The sequence below is a fragment of the Schistocerca gregaria genome, chromosome 2 (genome assembly GCF_023897955.1).
Source record: "Schistocerca gregaria isolate iqSchGreg1 chromosome 2, iqSchGreg1.2, whole genome shotgun sequence".
NCBI lineage: Eukaryota > Metazoa > Arthropoda > Insecta > Orthoptera > Acrididae > Schistocerca > Schistocerca gregaria.
In genome coordinates, this window is record NC_064921.1 from 504484126 (window position 1) to 504511387 (window position 27262).

Sequence of the window (27262 nt, forward strand, 5' to 3'; positions counted from 1 at the left end):
CGATCTCCTATACTGGCCGTACACTTCTGGTGATCGTCGAGGGGACACTGAATAGTGCACGGTACATCCAAACCGTCATCGAACCCATCGTTCTACCATTCCTAGACCGGCAAGGGAACTTGCTGTTCCAACAGGACAATGCACGTCCGCATGTATCCCGTGCCACCCAACGTGCTCTAGAAGGTGTAAGTCAACTACGCTGGCCAGCAAGATCTCAGAATCTGTCCCCCATTGAGCATGTCTGGGACTGGATGAAGCGTCGTCTCACGTGGTCTGCACGTCCAGCAGGAACGCTGGTCCAACTGAGGCGCCAGGTGGAAATGGCATGGCAAGCCGTTCCACAGGACTACATCCAGCATCTCTACGATCGTCTCCATGGGAGAATAGCAGCCTGCATTGCTGCGAAAGGTGGATATACACTGTACTAGTGCCGACATTGTGCATTCTCTGTTGCCTGTGTCTATGTGCCTGTGGTTCTGTCAGTGTGATCATGTGATGTATCTGACCCCAGGAATGTGTCAATAAAGTTTCCCCTTCCTGGGACAATGAATTCACGGTGTTCTTATTTCAATTTCCAGCAGTGTATATAGGTCAGCTGAAGTACAGGATATCGATTTGGGTTGCTTATTTCGCCGTTGGTAATACCAGTGTTTGTTTGGTTGCTTTTTTTCTTCACGTGTAACGTTCGTATTCTCTTCCTCAGTTGAAGAAATGGATATCAGTGATCGGTTTTCCGTATTTTTAATGTTGCATAATACGTTTTCTGATATTTTTATTGATATTTTCTTTTGTGGTTATGTTTGTAGTTCTGTTTTTAGGTAGTACTCGCCCGAAACCGCCTAATTCCTACGTCTGTCCCATTAATGTCATATATGTTACGGACTTTTCATATTTTTTTGTTATCTAAGATTCTCTTAGATTTATAGGTTTAGGTGATGTACATTTACGATCTGTGTTCTCTGTGCTACGTTTCTTTTTTGGTTTTTTGTTAGATTATATTACGTTACAAGTATGGATTTACACATGGAGGTAAGAAAAGGAAGTAGTTGTCATGTCACAAACTTGAAGCTGAGTCCACCATCTTAAGTAGCCCAAAACATTAGGTTCACCGCATTTGTACATCTACGGTTCACCGCGTTGGTGCTTCCTCGTGACGCCACTATCATGTGCCCGTGGCTAATTTTGACCGTGATAGGTGATTCGATTTAGTGGACAGGTAGTTGATTCATCAAAAATTCCAGCTTGCGTTGTTTACGAAAGTAATATTGAATCCGATCGTAGTCTGAAGTTTAAAGGAATCACATTTTATTCGTAAGTGGAGACATTCAAGCATTTTTTTAATACATGAATTATAGTTCCAGTATTTACTTTTATCATTCCTGTGTTTTTCATTGCCTTTCAAATCCCAAATAGTGCGCCACACTGTATCAATGGTCTCATCTGCTCGCAAGACAGCCCTATGTGACTGCGCTGATTACTGGGGCAGCATCTCAGGCTCTAAATTCCTCCCGCCGATAATTATTCATTGTTCACATTTCCTCCCTCTTTAACGAAGATTCTGGCTTGAACAGCCGGAGGCAGCTGTCATGTGCGTGTGGGCTGTGTGTATGATTGTATGAATGTGTACATGTGTTTTGCTTCCATTCTGAAGAAGGCTTTGCCAGAAAACTTATGTGAATACATTTTTCGTCGTGCTTGCCCCCTGTTCGTATGCGAGTAGTAATCTGTCCCGTTTCACGCTATAGTTATTCTTTTATGAAATTGTTGTAAATAATCCACTGTACTCGAACAGGAACAATTTTGTACATAGTTACAATACAAGAAGATAAAACTGACATTCATTATGGCTCATTAGTGTTGTTAGCAGCACAAACAGGGGTTTACAGTGCTGCAAACAAAAATTTTGCTCAGTTACCCATTGATATAAAATGCCTGACAGACAGCAAAATAAAATTTGAAACTAAACGGAAGACGTTCCTCTTTGAAAACTCCTGCTATATGGCAGAAGATCATCTATTATTGAAAGGGTGATGGATAGAATTATTGACTCACATCTGTCTGTTTTTAATTAAAAAACAAAAAGCTAATAAGTGATGAGCATGGGTGCATATTTACAAAAACAAAAGTCAGTGTGTAATGATTCGCTCCTCATAATTACGATTTATCATGCAAATGGTACATGGAAAGTGAAACTAACAAAGTAACTAACTAGCTATTGGTATATCACAAAGCATGGCAGGGGCTTATACACTTAGAAACTTCAGAATGAAATTCAAAAGTAAAATCAAGAAGATAATCAAATTAGATGCACAGTTCAGTTGCGCTATGTTTGGTTATTCCTCAAAAATTCACAGAGTTACTGGCGAGAAATATTCCTGGAAAAGAAGCAAATAGGGTATTGTTGGAAAGGTAGGCCTATGTCTTACACTGGCCAGGCAATTATTACCAAAAAAAAAATACTGATGTACATGCCAAAGCAAGATAACCATTATATGGTGCCTTAAGGTTTGAGACCATTCCATTAATCACATTTATAGCATTCCACGATACTGGAAGATGTTAAAAAATTATATCGTTTTTTTACCGTGTAAACTGATATTACTCCTTAAGATGCCAGCAGGCCCCGTACATCTTGTCTTCAATTCGACGAACAGCGTAAGTCTGTAGTACCACCTGCCCTGTTTCTTTTACCTCCATGAGTTTATATGATGTATGTCTATGGCGCCTGTTCTACATTTCTTTGTTTCTGAACACTCGTTTATGCTTTAAAATATTTGTCATGCATCATCTATGGCTTACCTATGACGCCATAGGCTAAGCCTATGTTTATGGAATTTTTCATATAAACTAAACCATACACTGCTACAGCTACGATCCATTAGCCACTGAGTGCACCACTTTTGCGCAATGTGTGGACTTCCACCCGTTTACATACTTGTAAACAGTTTCCAAGGGTAAATTGTATTTAGTAATGAAGTGGCCTTTACTAGGAGATATTGCCACAGCTTGGGAGGATTCCAATTTTTGCCGATTGCATTCAAAGGGAGTAAATATGATAATGGTTACATTAGTCAGCATAATTAATCGTACTGAAGTCTTTTAGCAAAGAGCAGTAACCAATACATGCACCCTATTTTGTGGATCTAAAGTTGTCTACCGGTGAGGCAGGACTGTGCATTATATGTGGTATATTTATTGTATCCATTGTTAACCACTGTACTATGTTACTGCTGCACGCTTTGAGAAACGGGGGTGAAGGATACAGGTCTATGCAGTGCCAGAGCAAGGTCCATCACAAACGAACTCAACACTGCAGCAACAGAAATCAAAGTCAGGCACACACACAAACGTTTATTACTAGCTCTCACCTGTACCAAACTGTTGAAGAATTGCGATCCTTCCAGTTACTTTATTGATTTGGTGCTATCATCATTTCCACTGGTACTGCTAGATTTTCCTTCTCACTGTCTTCTGTGTAACATTCTACTGATAGAGTAAGTAGTAATATATATTTCTGTGTGGTTTTGTATTGTCCAATGAATAACTTACATGTGCTGTGTGGTGTCATATCCGACTTGGTGTTAGTGAGAAACTGTGTTACATCTGATAGGATATATCAGACTTTCATTTGTTATGGTAAAAACTCATGCTCAGTTTAAAATGGATCATCCAGAGGTAGCAAATTTTCAGTCAGTTGAGAAGGTAAATGAAACAGGAGCAGCAAACCTATAAGATACAGACGTATTAATCGGACTATTGCAACAAATGAGACTGCTAGCGACTCAAAAAACCGAAATGACTACTAAATAAGCCTAAATGGCAACTAAACAAAACGAAATCACCACTAAACAGAACGAAATGACCACTCAAATTAGAGAATTAGCAAATGAAGTTGCAGAATTGCTAAAATCTCAAGAGCAAATTCTGGCTGTTGTGGAACACCTTACAGCCAAAGTTAAAGATATGTGGAACAGACAGGAATCCTTAACTAATACAGCAACTCAACTTTCCGAACGAGTAACCAGCTTGTCAACTGGTCAGGAAGAGATTATAGAGGAAAAGTTCACCGCACATAAACAATGGGTTTCAGCAGATCTAGATGCTTGGGCCAAAGCCAAGGAGGAACAAATCGCAGAATGTGTCAGTCAACAAATAGAGGCTGCTATTAACAATCTGCCAAATGAAATGCCCCCACCGCAAGAAACTGAATCATGAACTGAGAGAAATAAGGAAACAAATAGGTTCCGATTTATCTCCGTGGAAGAACAAAATCGGGGAAACAGTTGAAATTGTCAGTACTAAACTAAACCAAACTCCGTCCTAACAGGCCATGAAGGCCCAACGGTACCGACTGGCCGCCGTGTCATCCTCAGCCCACAGGCGTCACTGGATGTGGATATGGAGGGGTATGTGGTCATCACACTTCTCTCCCGACCGTATGTCAGTTTACGAGACCGGAGCCGCTACTTCTCAATCAAGTAGCTCCTCAGTTTGCCTCACAAGGGCTGAGTGCATCCCGCTTGCTAACAGCGCTCGGCAGACCGGATGGTCACTCATCCAAGTGCTAGCCCAGCCCGACGGCGCTTAACTTCGGTGATCTGACGCGAACCGGTGTTAGCACTGCGGTAAGGCCGCTGGCAGCTGTCAGTACGGAGCTCATTAATGGAGGTCCAGGGGGAGGGCTGGGGCGGTGCAGGAGAGCCCACAAGAATTACAAGATGTTGAAAAAGCACAGAATTTGAGCCCCGGATCAGAATGTAACAATATGGACGTGTACCAGCAAACACAAAATAATTCGCATTCTGCACATGAAGGAGAAAATTCTTAAATACAGGCACCACATTTAAAGCATAGTTCACGCTAATAAATTGGTAGCAGTAATATTAATGGCTTAAGATTCTGCTCCCGTGGGGGGATTACGTAGTATATCTTGTAATCAGTATGTACAGTTTGAATAATTTACGAGTGGGCGCAAGCTGCGCGGCAAAGGGATCGTGTTTAACGGCCGCTGCCGATAAGAAACAATGTTATAGATGTTCTATGGACTGAGACGATATTTTCACTCCTGGAACGTTAAGGAGGAGAAAAGATTCTTCTTGGAGATTTTGGTTGGGAGAGAGCATGTGGGTAGATGATTTGTATTGTTAAAAGACGCCATTAGAGTAATTTTGTAATTGTGAAAGTATTGTCCGAACTGTGGACGATACTGAAGATTAAGGTTAAGTACGCAAAAATGTTTCCGATCTATGAGTTAAACTCAAATATATTTTACAGATAAATTCGACGTGTTATTCTTCAGTATTCATGATTCTATGTTCCATCATTTTATCCCCTGTTTGCAGATCAACTGAATCAGTGAAAAGTGGACTCGTTGAACGAAACTGCAGTTCGTGACTAGCCCTGTTTGGGGAATTTTTCACATGAACTTTAACATACAGTACAATAGCTACGATCCGTTAGCCACGTAGTGTGCAACTCTTGCAAAACGTGTGCACTTTCTTCCGTCTGCAAACTTGTAAAGAGGTACCAAGAGTAACTTGTATTTAGTAAAGAAGTGACCTTTACCACGAGTTTTTGTCACAGTTTGGGAAGAATCCATCTTTCGCCAGTTACATTCAGAGAGATTATGTAAGACAATACAATCGCAACAGAATTAAAGACCAACTTTTTCGAAAGCTACACTTATCAACCATAGAAACTTTAAAGTTTGAAATTTGGCTCAAAGGTGCCTATAACCTATTTCTGTAATGGTGTAAAAGCGTGACGCTTTGCGACGTCCCACCCGATTTAGGCGACGCTTCAAACAGCAAGGTGTCAATACATGCGGAAAAAAACGAATCTCAGAAGTTCAGGTGAGCTGTAAGGTAGTTTACGATGTCACATTGGCACCAAATTTCACCACCAATTTGCTCGACGCCACTGTGGACATGTCTCACGATGGGAAGGTCTTCACACCTCTTATTATACACATTTCATCCCTTATTTGACTCGTCCGCGGTGGAGATCCGAACGGCGACACCCAGCGTAGAAATCACGTGTTTTTGTAATGGATGGCCGTGGGAATCATTTCAGACACAACGTCACTCAGAATCGACACAAAAAAGCTTCAGCAGGTGGCATAAAGCGCGTCAATGAAACCGCCCCTTTCCTTGGGCTGTCGATTCCCACACATTCCGTGCTCGTAAACAAAAGTTCGTACTCGATTTGTACATATTTCTTGGTCATAAACGACGTTTTGCAGTGCGATAAGCAGTGGGACGACATTTTTATCACCTTCGACACAAATGACGCCCGTCGGACGATTCACCCCTCTCGAGGGACTTATGGTCCAGCAACCCCACTGAATGTGACCCCACCCCTTTGGAGTGAAGTGCGACCGTAATTTGAGCTCTGGTGTACAGGGTAGGACAACTAGGGACGTTTCAAACCAATTCGACGAAACTTGAGTGAAATCCGAAGCAGCAAAAGGTACTGACGCTTTTTCTGCTCCGCTGTTTCGCGACTCATGTGACTTGATTATGGGGGAGTGGTACATTGACACGTGCCTGAGTAGAACAGCGAAGCATCCATCTAAGGCCATCTCATTCAGCAACACTCTCGATGCTATCCGCCCTCCTTTGTTAAGCACTTTAAAAATCTACCTGCTCAGAAACAAGCTCTGATGGAGTATCTGGTGTCCATTGGTAAGCAACCCCCTGACACTTCTCGGATACCTCCAGAGCACTAGCAGGGTCTAGAGCAGCAGCATACAGGCGCCTGGGACTCCTTCGCAGCTTGTTTCTGTACAGGTAGATTTTTAGTGGTTTGGGTTTCAGATAGATATGTTAAAGAAAGGTAAACCTACAGTATTTTTTTGACACTGTGGACTGGAATACATTCTTTGAAGCTCTTAAGATAGAAAGGGGGAACTTGTGTAGATGTCTCACTGCAGTTACACCATTCGAAGGACATGAAAAGGAAGCAGTAGTTGAGAAGGGAGTGAGGCAGTCCTGGAAGATACGCAGTCTGTACATTGAGCAAGTTGTGAGGAAACCAAGGAGAAATTTGGTAAGGGAATTTAATTTCAGGGAGAAGAAATAAAAACTCTGAGGTTTTACTGATGACATTGTAATCCTATCTGAGACGCCACAGGACTCGGAAGATCATTTGAACGGAATTCGTAGTTTCTTAAGAACATGTTATAAGACGAATGTCATTGAATGTTATCAAAAGTAAAACAAGGTAATCCAGTGTAGACGAAGAAATCAGGCGAAGCTGAGGGAGTTAAGATAAACAATGATGGCAGAAGTAGAAACAATATTAAATCCTGACTGGTAATAGGAAGTTGAGTTTTTCTGGAAAATAGAAATTTATTAACACTTGCTTACTTTAACTTTTCTATGCTTTAGAGCAGTGTTTACTTTGTAAGGAAAGAGGTTCCGGTACTATGACATACTGGGAGGAAAGGGGGGGGGGGTGGTGGCTGTGAAATATAGACTTCTTAAAACGCAGTTTTAACGCTTTTCTGAGCACATTGGAAACGCGAATTCAACGATTATGCTTTAGCCGCAGCAAAAGTTCTATCAAACCGTTAGCTCACAGAACGCATTTGGAGAAGGAACTGATGACGGCGCAGCGTGGAATTCCAATTTCCATTACACTGTGGAACGTGAAATGAAGAATCTGGCATGTCAGACTTTTTGCCTCATGCAGAGGAACGTGGCCAATTAGATGCAGCATCGTTTTTCCCTCACAAGCAGAGCTGACGAGCCGCCATATTGTACTGAGTTGAACTACATTTTTGGTGGGTTTTCTTTATCACGGAATCTGTGGTGTGAATGTAAACTGTTCCCAACCGTCAGCATGCTGGGATTTCATGAAAACGCGTCATTTTAGATACGATTTGCTGTAATAAAAGACATGTAATTATTTGTCGGTTAATAAAGACTTCCTGTAATTGATGTTACTAGTGTTGTAACTTGTATGCTACGGCAAAATGATGATCTACCAAAAAATCGTCCTTCTATTAAAGTTTGTAATAGATAAGTATCAATTAATGAAAGTTACAATACAGTCTTTAAGCAGAGGTTACCATATATAGAGACAGCGTGGTTCCCCGTTAAAGCCGTAGCTCAGTTGATAGTGTTGTGAGCTATATAGTAAAATGAACAAGTTCGCGCCTCCCTTCTACTAATTTTTTCACCATTTATTTTCTAAAAGATTTCGGGTCTTTCTTATTAATTTAATAGAAATTTAACCTGTAGTAATTAACGTATAATGTATTTGCTGGAGTTACTGTTGCAAAGGCCAACGACTGGGATATTTCCCCAGTGGCCAGGAATGTTTACGTAACTGCCAGACTATCTCAGAAAGTAAACACAAGTTACTCACTGGAAGTTCTTGCTATTATGAGACTTCGTGTAAAATACAACACTTGGTTTTATGGACTACCTCATCTTTATACGTTGTCGGTAAATCCTGTTTTCAATTATGGTGAGCAGCTTCGAAAAAGTTTCCTCTTCCACTCAAATGAAATTACGAATCGGTTCTCGATCTTGAAATCTATGTGATGAAGTACGTTACTGCAGAATGGTGGTAGTCCACGTAACATCAAGAATATGGATATTATGTATGCACAGACTGACATTAGACACTACACCTAACCTACACTCAATTTAAAACCAACAATGGGATGAAAATTCAATTGAATTAACGAATAACTTCTACTAACACGTATGTCAGAGTATTGTACAGCATTATTCACTGTTCAAGCCATCGACGAGTCCAAAATCGCTCTTTCCTCTGCTTTTCTTCGACATCTCTAACAGAGTTAACACAGCTATTTTACGCGCCTTCCTTTTCCTAAAGAAACCGTGTGTTTTACGTGACAGATGCTGCAGAGTGCCACCGGAGAGCGCTGAAGTCGTAAATCGCGATGAGGAACACGTTGCGTTCCGTGAGATGTAGCAATTATTTTCAGAGCGTGCTGCAGCCACGACAGACACTACGTCTGGCGTGCTTTGCCACGTCCCGTGTGAGGATGGCTCTACACATCTTTAGAATCCTGTGTGTGTGTTTTTTTCAATACGGCTTATACTGTCCCTGAATCACATTAAAAATAGTTCAGATCGAGGCATGAGAAAGGTTTTCTTCGTTGTCACATAAATGCCGAAAATGGAAATCCGCTTCCGAAATATTTCCGTTTGGAACCACCTCTACCCCACTACCACCTCGTCTGATATTTGGCTGCAGAAGACATTGACTTTAGAATAGACCAAAACTTGTACATCTCGCCGTATCCTTACGGGTACTCGCTATAGATAAAACGAAAGCGTAGAATTTTACGTAGAGAAGTAGTCGACAACCTAGCATTACTGAAGGTCAGTTCTGTCTGAAACGAATTCGTCACACTGATTTAAAACCTGCCGTACTACCGCACCTCTCTCCTCGACCGTGGTTCGACTACGTGAAGTTAATTAATCGTCACGTGTCTTCCCTCATCCGTATCAGGATGGGACGCAAATGTTACCCTACACATTTACATCGAATAGAAGTTCTAGTTTCTGCACACTGCGATGATAATCAAACTGACGAAGCACATCTGAATCATCTAATGTGGGCCTGTAGTTTAAAAAACAAGGAAGGACTCACCTTTGCAGTTTTAAAACCGACAGCGTTCTGGAGACTTATTAGTGACACATTCATATTTTGGCTCCATGGCGAGAAAATCTGGTTCGGGTTCTTGAACATCTAAACTCCATTCACAGAAATATCAAACTTAAAATGATTTACAATGGAACACGAGATGAAGGGCTGTGTAACGTTTATGAATGTTTTAGTTCGACTAAAGGAAACTGGGTTTTTAGTACATCCTGTTTGCCGTAAGCTCACCCATACCGATTTATACTTGCAGGCGTCTAGCTGCCACCAGCTTTCGCAATCCATGAGCGTACACAAAACTTTAGTACACAGAGCTAACGCAGGGTCCGACGCTGAAAGCCTACACAGTGAAATGGTACGTCTGGAAGAAATATTCCGCAAGAATGGATAGACAAAATATCAAATTAAGAGAGCTCTGCAAACAATAACGCCAGTTCAACCAAAAGAAATTTAATAAGAAACAGATATAAACTCTTCGTCCTTTCTACCGTATGTGAGAAATATTTCTTCAAAAATTGCAAGAATAATGAAGAAGAATACAGTTGCTGTGGTCTTCCCAATGCCGGCCAAGGCAGTACCTCTTCTGGTGTCTGTCAAGGACGATTTGCTTGTACGAAAGACGGCTACTTACAAAATTCCTTGTGTGTGATACAAAGTACAGAGGATAAGCAGTACACACTGTAAAAGAACTTTGCATTAACCACCAGCAGTACACTCGCCTACAACAACCCAAAAAATCTGCAGTGGCTCAGCACTATATTTCCACTGACGATTCCGTGGATTATGGGAAAACTGGGTGGTTTTTTAAATCAGCTTTGTGCAAACACAATTGTTTTTGCATTGTGTTTGCATAAGGCTGATTTCCAAAACCACCCAGTTTTTAAATCGCAAACACGGAAGAAAGAAAAGAGGAGCTTCAAACCCTAGTAAATTGATTATGGAAAAGTTAAGATACCGGCTACAGCGTCATCCTGATAAGATTCAGGCGTCAAGGAGGCTGGGGAAATACGATTAGTAGAAAACATGTTCAAGCGGGACTTGTGTTTCCAGCTCGAAAAATCGTGGAAACTTCTCATTTCTAGTCGGCGGTCTCAAAGGAAATATTGTTCGATGTCTTTGTTATGGAGCTCTAGCTAATATGGTATTTGCTTATACAACTTTACACTTCGGTACCATATTTCTCTAACACATAAATTACACAGCTATCTGATCATTAAACTGAGAGAGACATACATTTATTTTACTACATCAGTTACAGATGTTTACGTAATTACACCGTTGGATAACTGCACACTTACGAAATTGTATTTTGTCTGTACTTTGTGAACTTTTCATATTTTTTCAGAACCATTGTGATACCATGAGAGCTTTGAATGATGTATTTGGTATGGGATCATGATTTTTAAAGTACGTTTGAGGTAGATGACACTATTGAAATGAGCAGATAAATTTTTTTAGGTTTTGAAATTATTGGAGGAAGCTATGACGAATTTGAGATTTGGCTGAGGTTTTATGATGTTATGATGACGATGTGTATTACGCTGTTGCGGTATGTTTACGATCAATAGCTGATTCTATATGAGGAATTTGATTATGCTACGTATTTATTATGATGAAATATTGAAGAAGTGTCTATGAATATGTATATGTATAATAAAGCAAGGAATAATGAGTAGTGGTTAGGGACTCTGGTTTGTGAAAAAGGTTGTTGTAAACCTAGAATCGTACTTTAAGAGTTATGAAATGTATGTAAATTCGTGAATGTACACTCCTGGAAATTGAAATAAGAACACCGTGAATTCATTGTCCCAGGAAGGGGAAACTTTATTGACACATTCCTGGGGTCAGATACATCACATGATCACACTGACAGAACCACAGGCACATAGACACAGGCAACAGAGCATGCACAATGTCGGCACTAGTACAGTGTATATCCACCTTTCGCAGCAATGCAGGCTGCTATTCTCCCATGGAGACGATCGTAGAGATGCTGGATGTAGTCCTGTGGAACGGCTTGCCATGCCATTTCCACCTGGCGCCTCAGTTGGACCAGCGTTCGTGCTGGACGTGCAGACCGCGTGAGACGACGCTTCATCCAGTCCCAAACATGCTCAATGGGGGACAGATCCGGAGATCTTGCTGGCCAGGGTAGTTGACTTACACCTTCTAGAGCACGTTGGGTGGCACGGAATACATGCGGACGTGCATTGTCCTGTTGGAACAGCAAGTTCCCTTGCCGGTCTAGGAATGGTAGAACGATGGGTTCGATGACGGTTTGGATGTACCGTGCACTATTCAGTGTCCCCTCGACGATCACCAGAGGTATACGGCCAGTGTAGGAGATCGCTCCCCACACCATGATGCCGGGTGTTGGCCCTGTGTGCCTCGGTCGTATGCAGTCCTGATTGTGGCGCTCACCTGCACGGCGCCAAACACGCATACGACCATCATTGGCACCAAGGCAGAAGCGACTCTCATCGCTGAAGACGACACGTCTCCATTCGTCCCTCCATTCACGCCTGTCGCGACACCACTGGAGGCGGGCTGCACGATGTTGGGGCGTGAGCGAAAGACGGCCTAACGGTGTGCGGGACCGTAGCCCAGCTTCATGGAGACGGTTGCGAATGGTCCTCGCCGATACCCCAGGAGCAACAGTGTCCCTAATTTGCTGGGAAGTGGCGGTGCGGTCCCCTACGGCACTGCGTAGGATCCTATGGTCTTGGCGTGCATCCGTGCGTCGCTGCGGTCCGGTCCCAGGTCGACGGGCACGTGCACCTTCCGCCGACCACTGGCGACAACATCGATGTACTGTGGAGACCTCACACCCCACGTGTTGAGCAATTCGGCGGTACGTCCACCCGGCCTCCCGCATGCCCACTATACGCCCTCGCTCAAAGTCCGTCAACTGCACATACGGTTCACGTCCACGCTGTCGCGGCCTGCTACCAGTGTTAAAGACTGCGATGGAGCTCCGTATGCCACGGCAAACTGGCTGACACTGACGGCGGCGGTGCACAAATGCTGCGTAGCTAGCGCCATTCGACGGCCAACACCGCGGTTCCTGGTGTGTCCGCTGTGCCGTGCGTGTGATCATTGCTTGTACAGCCCTCTCGCAGTGTCCGGAGCAAGTATAATGGGTCTGACATACCGGTGTCAATGTGTTCATTTTTCCATTTCCAGGAGTGTATTACAATGCCGACGAAAATTTTTTGGACACTATTATATCAATAGGATTTTGTTTCTACAGATGTGTAACGCAAATTCTTGACGTGTGAAATTTTTTATATGAGACTGCCACTGTAGCGGAAACTGCTGGCGTAAATATTTAGGTAAGAAAGGTAAGTGACCGTGACGTAATGCGTTGTGAGCGGCCAGGTGTGCCAGCCGCCTTGAGAAAAAGCCATTAGTGTGTGCCTTTCAGAGGCACAGGTGGAGAAAAAAGGAGGCCATTAACTTCGCTATTGACATTCCTTTGTCGAAAGCATTGGAAATACGACACGCCAAAACTTGAAAACATATGATTGTTTTGTGCTGCTGCATTGCCTCGTCCCTTAGTTTAGCATCTGAGCTCAGTAGGTTTAAGTTAGCTTAAGAGGGGGTAGACTATATAAGAAACTAACTATGATGAATTGGTAGAAAAGCATTGAGAAGCTATAAGAAAATGATTTGGCCAAAAAAGTTGTGTACAGTGGAGGAAAACTATTTTTGAAAGAGGATGTGAACAAAATACAGGAAGCATGCTTGGATAGGATATTTTTGTGGTAACAAATGTTGAGATAAGACGAAAGATCTACAGAATGACGTTTTGGGTTGGACTGCAGTACCAAATGTTACACTGAAAACAAACCCTGCCCTTTCCTCTTGAGTTATCCTACTATGAGTTTGTGTACCCTTGTGTATTTGTTTTCTTTCTCTCTGTGTGTACTGTTTCATAGAATTTTTTCTCTTCTAATGGCGGCTCACCTCCAACTGCGCAACGCTACGCGCTGTTAGCATCCAGCTGCCGCTGCCCAACACTACAATGGCAGACAACAATGCAAACCAGCCACAGACTGCACACGGCACAGCCAGTGATTTTCATACAGAGCGCTACGTGGCGGCGGCGTTACCAATAAAAAAAACCTAAACGGCCTACTTACACCTGGCATTAGAATTCATGCCATCCATAGTTCTCCACCAAATATTACATAAGCACTGTGGATTCGCTGACTGCGCTTGCACTGTTTTACTCTTAGAGGCGTAAAGTTTTATGCATGACTGATACTCTTGTTACCAACAGTATTATCTTTGCCACACACGCGTTCACTCCACAGTGTAAAGTGCGTTAGAAATCTTGCAGGCGACTCACCTTCAGAATGACTGAAAGGTTGTTAGCTGAATATCGGTACACGTGTTAATAATATCGCGACACACTTCCGGAAAATGATGGAATATTCGATCCGTCGGGAAAACTTCAAGAATCACATACTGGGATTTGTTTAAAAAAAATTAAATCAGGTCAGCAGTTCCTGGTGATGACGCATGCCACCTTTACACTGAGGAGACAAGTCGTGGAATAACTCTTAACAGCCGCGTTGGGTAGCCATGCGGTCTGAGGCGTCTTTTCACGGCTCGCGTCGGAGGTCTTCCCTTGGGCGTGGGTGTGTGTGTTGTCCTTAGTGTAAGTTAGTTAAAGTTAGATTAAGTAGAGTGTAAGGCTAGGGACCGATCACCTCAGCAATTTGGCCCCATAGTCCTTACCACAAATTTCCAAAACTCTTAATATCGTTTCGGACCTCCTTTCGTGTGACATAGTGCACCAACTCCACGTGAAATGGGCTCAACAAGTATTTGGAAGTACTCTGCAGAAATATTTGAGCCATGCTGCCTCCGTTGACTTAAAATACTTGCGTCATTGTTGTCGATGCAGGATTTTGCGCAGGAAATGACCTCTCGATTATGTCACACTAATTTCCTATGGGATTCTTGTAGGGCGATCTGGATGGTCAAATCATTCGCACAAATTGTCCAGGACGTTCTTCACACCAGTTATGAGTAATTATAGCCCTGTGACACGGGGTCTCGTCATCCATAAAAATTACATCGTTATTTAGGAACGTGAAATCCATGAATGGCTGCAGATGGTCTCCAAGTACACGAACACAGCCATTTCCAGTCAACGACAGGTTCAGTTGGACCAGTGAAGTCTGTTCCAGGTAAACACACCCCACACCATTATGGAGCCACCACCAGCTTGCGCAATGCCTTCCTGACGACTTGGGTCCATAGTTTCGTGGGGTCTGCGACACGCTAGAACGCCCCCATCCACTCGAGACTCATCTGACCACGACACGGCTTCCAGTTGTCTAGGGTCTAACCGATACGGTTACCAGCCCAGCAGAGGCGCTGGGGGGACGTCGTGCTGCTAGAAAAGCCACTAGCGTCGGTTTTCTGCTGAGATAGCCGATTAACACCAAATGTCACCCACATCGATTTCTGCGGTTCTATCACGTAGTATTGCTTGTCTGTTACCACTGACAACTCTACATAAACGCCACTGCTCCCGGTCTTTAAGCGAAGGCCATCGGATTCTGCATTGGCCGTGGTGAGAGGTAATGCCTGAAACATGGTATTTTTGGCACACTCTTGACACTGTGGATCTCGGAATATTGAATGCCCTAACGATTTCCTATGCCCTATGCGTTTAGCTCCCACTACCATTCCGCGTTCAAAGTCTTTGAGTTCCTGCCATGCAGCCACAATCACATCGGAAAACTTTTCACAGGAATCACGTGAGTACAAATCACAACTCTGCCGAAATATCGGTACACGAGTTAATAATGTCTCGGATATAAAATGTCTACAAAATCTTATGCGAGTTAACTGCTAAGGTCATCAGTCCCTAAGCTTACACACTGCTTAACCTAAATTATCCTAAGGACAAACACACACATCCTTGCCTGAGGCACGACTCGAACCTCCGCCGGTCCCGGATATACTCCGGAAAAATTACGGAATATTCGATTCTCCAGGAGAATTTCAGTAAACACGTTCTGTGATTTACTTACAAGATTTTAAATTAGGTTGGCAGTTCCTGCTGGCGCCGCATTACTGGAAATATTCCTTATTGTTTGAGCCGACTGTTTTGCATCCCTAATGCAGCAGCAGTAGTGCTGGGACTGAAGTGGCAGTGCGCAGGCGCCGCGCCGGCGTCCCGACGCCGTGGAGGGGCCCGCCGGCCGGCTGCTCGGCCACCTGCCGCTGCCGCCAGTGTCGGCGCCGCACCGCACCGCGTCCGGCAGCACGCGAAGCCAGCACCGTTCCGCAGTCAGCTCCGCGACGCCGCCCGCTCCCCACACGGCTCGTCGCCTCTCAGGTCGTGGCGGAAGGCAAGGCATTCGCTACAGTCTTCGTGAACAACGTCTTCTGTTGCGTCGTAGCTTCGAAATTTTACAGACGATCATAGTAGGACAGTAGCTGCTTGTGAGGCGTGCACCGAAACTGCGGTACGGGATGGTGGCGTGCTGAGGCGCCCTGTAAGTGGCTCGGTGTCCTTACGTAATGGCAGCAGCGGGGACGCTGGCTGCCGTGTGGCTGGCGGCGCTCTGTTGGCGCCAAGGTAAGTCTGAGCCCGGTGGCGCGTTCTTAAGGGACGGCTGCGCCTAGGGCTCACGTTCTTTTTATTATTTTTTTTTATTTTTTTGCAAGATGTGGGACGGGAGTTAGAGAGTGATGGGAATAGTTTGTGTTCTGGCTTGTTTGAATCAGCCCACCTCTTTCATCAAATTTACTGAACTACTTGTTGAATACTGGGTGTCCCAAGAGGAAATGGCCAATATTCAGGGATACTGGACGAACGATCATTCGAAGCAAAACAGTCTGGTAAACACAAACTCTTAAATCCATACATTAAGAGCCATGCTACTGTGAAACACGGCTCTTCCACGGAACAAGTGCTCGTAGCTCCTGTTGTTGTTGTGGTCTTCAGTCCTGAGACTGGTTTGATGCAGCTCTCCATGCTACTCTATCCTGTGCAAGCTTCTTCATCTCCCAGTACCTAATGCAACCTTCTGAATCTGATTAGTGTATTCACCTCTTGGTCTCCCTCTACGATTTTTACCCTCCACGCTGCCCTCCAATGCTAAACTGGTGAACCCTCGATGCCTCAGAATATGCCATACCAACCGATCCCTTCTTCTGGTCAAGTTGTGCCACAAATTTCTCTTCTTTCCAATTTTATTCAATACCTCCTCATTAGTTATGTGGTCTACCCATCTAATCTTCAGCATTATTCTGTAGCACCACATTTCGAAAGCTTCTATTGTCTTCTTGTCTGAAGTATTTATCGTCCACGTTTCACTTCCATACACGGCTACACTCCATACAAATACTTTCAGAAACGAATTCCCGACACTTAAATAGATACTCGATGTTAACAAATTTCTCTTCTTCAGAAACGCTTTCCTTGCCATTGCCAGTCTACATTTTATATCCTTTCTACTTCGACCGTCATCAGTTATTTTGCTCCCCAAATAGCAAAAATCATTTACTAGTTTAAGCGTCACATTTCCTAATCTAATTACCGCAGCATCACCCGATTTAATTCGACTACATTACACTATACTCGTTTTGCTTTTGTTGATGTTCATCTTATACCCTCCTTTGAAGACACTGTCCATTACGTTCAACTGCTCTTCCAAGTCCTTTGCTGTCTCTGGCAGAATTACGATGTCATCGGCGAACGTCAAAGTTTTTATTTCTTATCCATGTACTTTAATACCTATCCAAATTTTTCTTTTGTTTCCTTTACTGCTTGCTCAATATACAGATTGAATAACATCGAGGATAGGCTACAACCCTGTCTCACTCCCTTCCCAACCACTGCTTCCCTTTCATGCCCCTCGACCCATCTGGTTTCTGTACAAATTGTAAATAGCCTTCCGCTCCCTGTATTTTACCCCTGCCACCTCTAGAATTTGAAAGAGAGTATTCCAGTCAACATTGTCAAAAGCTTTCTCTAAGTCTACAAATGCTAGAAACAGTCGTAAGGTCAGTATTGCCTCACGTGTTCCAATATTTCTACGGAATCCAAACTCATCCTCCCCGAGGTCGGCTTCTACCAATGTTTCCATTCGTCTGTAAAGAATTCGTGTTAGTATTTTGCAGCCGTGGCTTATTAAACTGATAGTTCGGTAATTTTCACATCTGTCAACACCTGCTTTCTTTGGGACTGGAATTATTAGCTCTTAATTATTAGCTCTTAAGTTATGCATTTTAGAACCCATGTTTACTAGACAATTTTTTCTTGTTTCGATCCATGCTACCTCGTTCCAAAACTTGGAAAGCAAAGAACTTGCAGTAGAAGAAGTGCTCATAACTCTTGAGGTCTGCATTTAGAGCCAATATTTACCATACTTTTTCGCTTAGAATGATCGTTCCTGTCACGTCCTCGAATACTGACTATTCCTTCTGGGCACCGTGAATATTTCAGTCTCCATTTCCCCCAAATTTCTTGCTACTTTTCCTCACTTTCGTACTAAAAAGCTAAGTACGTAGCGTCGGAAGCTCGAAACCAACCGAAAAGTTGCTTGAATTATAGATCTTCCATCCCAGATTGCTACGAGTTATTCGCGTGCAAAACGCGTAATGACATTTGAATGATCACGTGTTGAAGGTCTAAGGGAAGAACTTCGGTACCACGAAGAAACTAAATATCGATTTGATAGGACAAAACCCAAATATATTTCAACGTCGTTTCTTATTGCTATATTTCTCTCTGATAAAAAATAATTACTCTATCTGAACAACAAATATTTCCTACTGGCTTGATGGCGTTGCGGAGCTATTCAGTCTCGCAATTACAGATATAGCATCTCAGTGAAGATGTCAATGCAAAGTGAAGCAGAACAGTATGCACATCTGATTAAAAGCACTTTCCTCAGTCAGCATCACTTCTACATTCAAACACCACACTAATTACATTTTCAACTTGTGATGTTAATATGTGAAAGTTATGAGCTGCCTTTGCGAAGCATATTTTAATAAAGGCTCGTAATTCGGTGCAGAAAGCGGACTATATAATACAGAGTGTAGTCTAATAATGGAATGCCGATCGTGAAACTTTACTTGGGTACACAACACGTCGCAGCCTTACCCCTAACTTTTCAAAAACATACATGGGATTTTTTCGCCTCGTGACACTAGTGTAAATTCTTTTCAGTCCAACCCACAACCGAACACTCCAAAAGGCGGCCTCCTACTGTCGCTATACTGTTAACATAACTAGAGCAAGTACTTTTTATTGCAGGTCAAACATGCCACCGTCAACTGGCACCAACAGAACTGCTTAGTCTTGGAAGCGAAAGACTCATACCACTATTTTTTAGATGAGCGATTTATATTCAAAGCATATGATGGTGCTGTTATGAGCGTTTGAGGTCACGCACTTCATTTGTGAGAATCTTGTTCCACAATGTCTTAAAAGTAGTAAGAGCAGCAGAAGTAGTAGTATTTGATATGGAACAGGTGGTCAACTGTAGCCTTATAGCTGCAACCATTCTGGCGTTCCCCTGAAGTAATGTAGAAAAACCACGGAGAAACTTAGTGAGAATGACTGGATAGACTCCGTAGTGTCCATACACCGGAATACAGGGTCAATCTGTTCGAAAGAGTTCAGTCTCATTCGGTTTATCCTTGTTGTACGTTACTGTTTTGCAAACGTGTTGTGTACAAAGCTAGTGCTACACTCTTCATCCCCGTGTCACTAGCCTTCACTGCAAACATAATTTTCTGTAATCCTGTCTCTTCATCTAGCTTGTGTTTTCCATACAGTTATGAACAGACATAGCTAGGATATTACATAAGTGAGACCGTTTGTTTGGATTAATATGAGATGACGGGTACTTGATCTGCAATAAGAACTACTTTGGTGCATTCATGTATGTAGAGTATGTCTCTTTTTCATTTATTGATTAGTGACAGAATACAGCTATCCAAAGACTAATTCACAAGTGTTTATTCACTCTAGATCTCAAGTAGATGATTTATCGAAGTCGCTTGTTTTTTTCCATTAACTGATGTGAAAGCCGGCCGGAGTGGTTCTAGGACCTTCAGTCTGGAGCCGCGAGACAGCTACGGTCGCAGGTTCGAATCCTCCTTCGGGCATAGATGTGTTTGATGTTCTTAGGTTAGTTAGGTTTAAGTGGTTCTAAGTTCTAGGGGACTGATGACCTCAGATGTTAAGTCCCATAGTACTCAGAGCCATTTTTGAACTTATATGAAAACATCTTGTTTTGCTATGGCAGTTACGGAAACTTTGTAGATTCATATTAAGAATATTTATTTACTTCATTTTGCTCAAGTCTTAAATTACAGAGTAAAATTCAGACAATTGAAAAATCAGAATCAAGCAGTATGAAGTAATATTTAATGATTCGAGAAAATACTTATTGTATTCTTGGACAAAAAGTGCATTTCAACATTACACACTTCGCTAAAATTACACCTGTCATCCAAGTACATAAATCGAATGGCCATATGTTTGATGTTGGTAACGGGTTTTCACTACAACCTACGTTATACTATTCGTAATGCAGTTGATTGTCAGGAGTATTATGTAAATTACGAATGTAATAAATTTCTAGATTTAAGAGTTCCCAATCCTGAAATTCGATTTCTATTTCTTCATCATTCTTCTCAGCACTACAAAACCTCACTTGATTGGCTGAGTTTGCTATTTTGCATACAATTGATCCTTACGCGCTCGGATGTAATCCAGATAGTGGAAGATATTTATATTATCAAAACGTGACTAGCAAGGGGAGGAGAGAAATCGACGCACGATTTGTACCTACCGGACAGTGCGTCGATGTCCTGAGCTAAATTCAATGCCTATCCACATCCTTACGGACTGCTTGCGCAGGAGACTGCTCGTTCGTTCGTCTGGCGGACATCTTAAGTTCTAAAATCTCTTTGCCGTTCTCGAGAATTATAGACTGTGTACCTATATATGACGCGTCTTCTCTTCCTTTACATCTCCAGCATCAAGTAGACGCAGCACTCCACAACTACTGTTCTCACTCATCGAAGCTATACAGTAATGCTTTTGACATGTGGGACACGCAAGCCATCATAACAGCTTTTTCTCGAAACGCTTGTAGTTAGATAGGAGCTACATTTTTCTCATGCAGTATTTTCGGTTTATGTTACGAGGAATAAGTGTGGAAAATTATTGAGTGGTACGAGTAACATTCAGTACTTGACACACAGTTCAGTGCATATATTGCAGGACAGATACGCGATATTTCACCTCGGGAGGAATCAACTGACTTTCTTGCTACCGAAATGTATGAGATACGACCCGTCGAGGTGGCAGTGCATTACATCTTTTATTTCCGGTTGATAAGCAGATGGAAACCAATGCTGCGATATGTTGCACCAGCCTCTACTAGTGCCTCTTTCATACGGGTCCCTACCAGTGGAGGATGAGAACCCATTTCCAATTTAAACGTATACTATAAAAACTTTTTTTTTTAAAAAAAGGGAAAACGATTACTGCCTGCATAATTTCCGCAAGAGTTACGCCTGTGGCAGCTGCGTTGTATAGACGATGTTGATTTAAACTAGCTGACCAGTCCGTACGGATATAAAATACGGTCCAGAAAACTGTTGACAAGGGCAAGTTGTTGGCGACAGTTGGCAATTACTTGCGCAACAAGTTCCTCACGAACCCGTTTGAGAAAAATAAGACGGTGCAAAGTCTGTAAGAAAAATAAGAACCGATCTTGGCAGATCGGGTATTCACAAGTCAATGTAATGTTGCCAAACATTTAAATTTGTTCCTAATACAGCACAGTAGAGCATGCGAGACATAGATGCCTATGTTGTCCCTGAAAGTCGGCTACCCAGAGAAACATGGCCCGCACCATCTCATACAGCTCTTCATGGTGCAGAAAAATCAAGCTTTATACCTAGTAGCTCTCTGGTAATATGTTAAAAATGTCTTTTCACATTTGTTTAATATTGAGCGTAACGCTACCGTTAAATCTATTTTACTATCTGACCTCTGCTGACGTTATTTACACGAAGTAGTATTCACGTATGTTTTCCAAACTATGAGATTTTTTTAAAGATCATAGAAATGCAGTATTCTCACTAAAAGTGAATTCCGCCGTTTGTTTTTACTGCAATGAAATTAGAGCAAGAGCTTCTCTTTATAGAATTTGGCGCAAAATTTAATTATCTATGTATATTATGATACAATTGTTGTTAACTGTTATGTCTCGGATAAGATCATAGCTTGTACAATTATGTCAAACGTTGTAAAGCTGTTGTGAACATTGTGGCGTCGATAGACGGCTGCATTTGCGTCTTCCATGTATCACGTAACGACGCGCACACTGCTAGAGCGGTAAGCGGGTAGGTGAAATTGCTTCGTTCATTTGAAAAGGAGTTTTAAAGAACCATACAGCCCTACTGCTTCGTTCGACACTGGAGTTCGTCAATAGTACTGGTTGTCGAGTGATGTAGTGCCAGTCTCTCGGAAATCTATAAGCAGATGTTTTCATACTGCAAGAGACCTGGAGAACGAGCTGGTCACAACAGTAAAACACCCTCTACATCGAGGGAGGTCAGGAAAGCACGGGAAACAGGAGGTATTGATTTTATGTATATAGACTGAGGCGGCGAGTGCAAATTTGTTCCAAGGCCGGGAATCGAACCTGGGTCTCCTGTTTACTAGGTAGGTGCGTTAGTCACTAACCCACTTTGGCACAGCGGTTCAAACAACTGCACAGATTACTCTGGCATGCCACCCTCTTCGATCGAATTTCTCACTGCTGCCCCAGTCTACTTTAAATTCCCCCTTTCTGATCGAGTGTAACACGACCAGAAAGAGGGAATTTAAAGTAGACTGGGACGGCAGTGAGAACTTGGGTTGAGGAGGGAGGTGTGCCAGGTAATCCGTGCAGTTGTGTGAACCGCTGTGCCATGATGGATTAGTGACTAATGAACCTGCTCGTAAGTAGGAGAACCACGTTCGATTCCCGTCATTGGTACAAATTTTTACTTGCCGCTTCAGTCTATACACACTACTGGCCATTAAAATTGCTACACCAAGAAGAAATGCAGATGATAAACGGGTGTTTATTGGATAAATATATTATACTAGAACTGACATGTTGTTGTTGTTGTCTTCAGTCCTGAGACTGGTTTGATGCAGCTCTCCATGCTACTCTATCCTGTGCAAGCTGCTTCATCTCCCAGTACCTACTGCAACCTACATCCTTCTGAATCTGAACTGACATATGATTACATTTTCACACAATTTGGGTGCATAGATACTGAGAAATCAGTACCCAGAAGAACCACCTCTGGCGGTAATAACGGTCTTGATACGCGTGGGCATTCAGTCAAACAGAGCTTGGATGGCGTGTACGGGTACAGCTGCCCATGCAGTTTCAACACGATACCACAGTTCATCAAGAGTAGTGATTGGGATATTGTGACGAGCCAGTTGCTCGGCCAACATTAGCCTGACGTTTTCAATTGGTGAGACATCTGGAGGATGTGCTGGCCAAGGCAGCAGTAGAACATTTTCTGTATCCAGAAAGGCCCATACATGACCTGCAAGATGCGGTCGTGCATTATCCTGCTGAAATGTAGGGTTTCGCAGTGATCGAATGAAGGGTAGAGCCACGGGTCGTAACACATCTGAAATGTAGCGTCCACTGTTCAAAGTACCGTCAATGCGAACAAGAGGTAACCGAGACGTGTAACCAATGGCACCCCATACCATCACGCTGGGTGATACGCCAGTGTGGCGATGACGTCACACGCTACCAATGTGCGTTCACCGCGATGTGGCCAAACACTGATGCGACCATCACGATGCTGTGAGCAAAACCTGGATTCGTCCCAAAAAGTAACGTCTCGCCATTCGTGCACCCATGTTCGTCGTTGAGCACACCTTCGCAGGCGCTCCTGTGTATGATGCAGCGTCAAGGGTAACCGCAGCCATGGTCTCAGAGCTGACAGTCGATGTTGCTGAAAACGTCGTCGAACTGTTCGTGCAGATGTTTGTTGTCTTGCAAACGTCCCCATCTGTTGACTCAGGGATCGAGACGTGGCTGCACGATCCGTTACAACCATCCGTATAAGTTGCTTGTCATCTCGTCTGTTAGTGATACGAGACCGTTGGGATCCAGCACGGCGTTCCGTATTACCCTCCTGAACACACCGATTCCATATTGTGCTAACAATCATTGGATCTCGACAAACACGAGCAGCAATTTCGCGATACGATAAACCGCAATCGCGATAGGCTACAATCCGACCTTTATCAAAGTCGGAAACGCGATGGTACGCATATCTCCTCCTTACACGAGGCATCACAACAACGTTTCACCAGGCAACGCCGGTCAACTGCTGTTTGTGTATGAGAAATCGGTTGGAAACTTTCCTCGTGTCAGCACGTTGTAGGTGTCGCCACCGGCTCCAACCTTGTGTGAATGCTATGAAAAGCTAATCATTTGCATATCATAGCATCTTCTTCCTGTCGGTTAAACTTCGCGTCTGTAGCACGTCATCTTCGTGGTGTAGGAATTTTAATGGCCAGTAGTGTACGTAAAATAATACCCAAATGAGATCAGTAAAGTCTCTGACCAAGTGCCATTTCATACGGCCTTGCGTTATCTTTCTGGAAGATGGGAGGGGACGGTCACCGGTCATAACACGCTACAGCTGTAACGGCTGATGAGTAAATCACCGACAATGTGAAGCAGATATCAACGTGTTGTTTACCTGTGCCACACCCCACCAATACGTCACGGGCTGAGCCCTAATGACGATGACGAATCCACCTGGCAGTATTTGCTCTCGTCGGAGAATCCATACTTGGCTACGTCCACCACCGTGTTGTAAGCAGATGTATGTGAGGGGCATGAACAGTGTCAGTGGTTGAGAGATCACTGTGCAGGCACAGAGATACCGCCTACTCACGTGAAGCAACGTTACACCGCCTGAGTTTGAAAAGAGCCTCATTGTGGGTCTGCAGTTGGCTGGCTGGTCGAATCGTGGCTTCGAATGTGACAGTGAGCCGATGTTAGGCTGTACGGTAGTGTGAAGGCAGGCATACTCTTCACCAAAGTTCCGGTCAACTACTCATGACGACCACAAGGGACTGTACGCTAAGCACATCGCAACCCTTCACTTCAGCATCTTCAAGCCGAAAAAAGTAATGGACTCACTGCACCATTCTGTGCCATTCCGTACCATTGGTCGGAGACTAACAGCTGCCGCCCCGTGCTTAGGCTGCCGTTAACACCACCACACAAAAGGCTGCGTTTGGACTGGTGCCAGGACCGGGAAGCATGGCGTCGCATTGTATTCAGCGATGACCCGCGGTTCTACACCATCATTGATGACCGCCGTCTGCGAGTATGGCGACGACCTGGGTAGAGGCCGTGTTCTCCAATGTTTTGGAGAAACACAGCGATTGTATTCTACGCGTTATGGTGTGGGGAGCCTTGGGGATGACTTGCGGTCACGGCTGATATTGAACGAGGGCATCCTGACGAGGTAACGATGAATCACGGTAAACCTGCATCCTTATGTGTTACCTCTCATGTATCATAGAGCGAATTTTTTATCAGTGCAATGATCGTCCACACATCTCTGTGAGCTGTCTGCATGATGTGGAGGTGTTCCTGTCGTCCAAATTATCCCCAGATCTGCGCATGTTTCTCTGTGACATACGGTCTGCTTTTCATTTTTGTTTTATCAAGTTCTTTCTGTGGCTACCTCACTATTTATGAATCATTCAAATATTGGTCAGTGTGTATTCTCTTGTTGTAGTAGTGCGTAGAACTACTGGCCCGTAACTGTTCCGGGATTGGTCCAGAAACCACCATCAGATATTAATCTCTATATACACTGAAGATCCTAAGAAACTGGAACACCTGTCTAATAACGTGTAGGGCCCCCGCGAGCAGGAACAAGTGCCGCGACACGACGTGGGATGTACTCGACTAATTTCTGAAGTAATGCTGGAGGTAATTGACACCACGAATCCAGCAGGGTTGTTCATAAATCCGTAAGAGTACGAGGGGGTGGAGTCATCTTCTGAACAGCACATTGCAAGGCATCCTAGATATGCTGTATAATGTTGTTTTTTGGCCAGCGGAAGCGTTTTAACTCAGAAGAATGTTCCTTGAGCCACTCAGTAGCAATTCTGGACGTGTGGAGCGTCGCATTGTCTTGCTGGAATTCCCTAAGTCCGTCTGAATGCAAAATGGACATGAATGGATGCAGGTGATCAGACAGGGCTCTTACGTATGTGTCACCTGTCAGAAAAACGCCCCACAGCATTACAGAGCCTCCAGCAGCTTGAACAGTCCCTTGCTGACATGCAGGGTCCACGGATTCATGAGGTTGTCTCCAGATCGTACACGTCCATCCTCTCGATACAATCTGAAACGAGACTCGTCCGACGAAGCAATATGTTTCAGTCATCAACAGTCCAATGTCGATATTGACGGGCTCAGGCGAGGCGTAAAGCTTTGTGTCATGCAGTCATCGAGGGTACACGAGTGGGATTTCGGTTCCGAAAGGCCATATCGATGATGTTTCGTTGAATGGTTCGCATGCTTCAACTTGTTGATGGCCCAGCATTGAAATCTGCAGCAATTTGCGGAAGGGTTGAACTTCTGTCACGTTGAATGATTCTCTTTATTCGTCGTTGGTAGAGTTCTCGCAGAATCGTTCTCCGGCCACTGTGGTGTCAGAGATTTGATGTTTTACCTGATTCCTGATATTCACTCGAGAAATGGTTGAACAGGAAAATCCCCACTTCATCGCTACCGCGGAGATACTATGTCCCTTCGCTTGTGCGCCGACTATAATACCACATTCAAACTCGCTTAAATCTTGATACCTGCCATTGTAGTAGTAGCAATCGATCTGACAACTCCGTCAGTCACTTGTTGTATTACATAGGCGTTGCCGACCGCATCGCCGTATTCTGCCTGTTTACATATCTCTGTAAATGAATATGTCGTGGTTGCCTCACCTTAAAGACCTCAAGGTGCGGGCCCTGAAGGCACTGAATATTTTGAAGTGTCTGAGCCATCGGTCCTGGGGAGCAGATCGGGCGCGTCTGCTGCAGTTTTATAGGGCTTTCGTCCGATCGCGTCTTGACTATGCTTGCACCGTGTATGGGTCAGCAAGGCCTTCGTATCTGAAGATCCTTGACGCAGTACACCATGAGGGTATCAGGCTGTCCACTGGTGCCTTCCGTACCAGTCCCATCCCCAGCCTGTGTGCTGAGGCAGGGGAACCGCCGCTCGCCATCCGGCGGAAACTCCTTATGGTGCGACGGGTGTGTCATTTCCTTGCCTGTCCTACCTCCCCTGCGTACCCTACCGTTGCCCGACCGCCTATGGAACGTCTCTTTTCCAGTCGTCCCAGGGCAACAAAACCATTTGGGATTCGTGCCAAGCATTTGCTTGAGTCCCTTGGTGTGAAGCGTGTGGCCCCCCAACGACAAGGTTTTACTCGCCTGCCTCCCTGGTTGCTCCAGAGGCCCAGCATCCTTCTAGACTTGTCGGAGTACCGGAGGAACTGCACTCCGGCGTTTGTTTTTACC

The 27262-nt window shown here is 43.8% G+C and overlaps 1 protein-coding gene across 1 annotated transcript in view; it reads left to right on the plus strand.

Annotated features, from left to right (window-relative positions):
- The first annotated feature begins 15888 nt into the window (after window positions 1-15888).
- Window positions 15889-27262, plus strand: part of LOC126328891 (uncharacterized) — a 389478-nt gene continuing 378104 nt past the window's right edge. Inside the window, exon 1 of the mRNA XM_049996076.1 lies at window positions 15889-16240. Within this exon, the coding sequence (XP_049852033.1) occupies window positions 16183-16240 (58 nt within the window). The 5' untranslated portion in view covers window positions 15889-16182. The remainder of the gene's footprint in view (window positions 16241-27262) is intronic.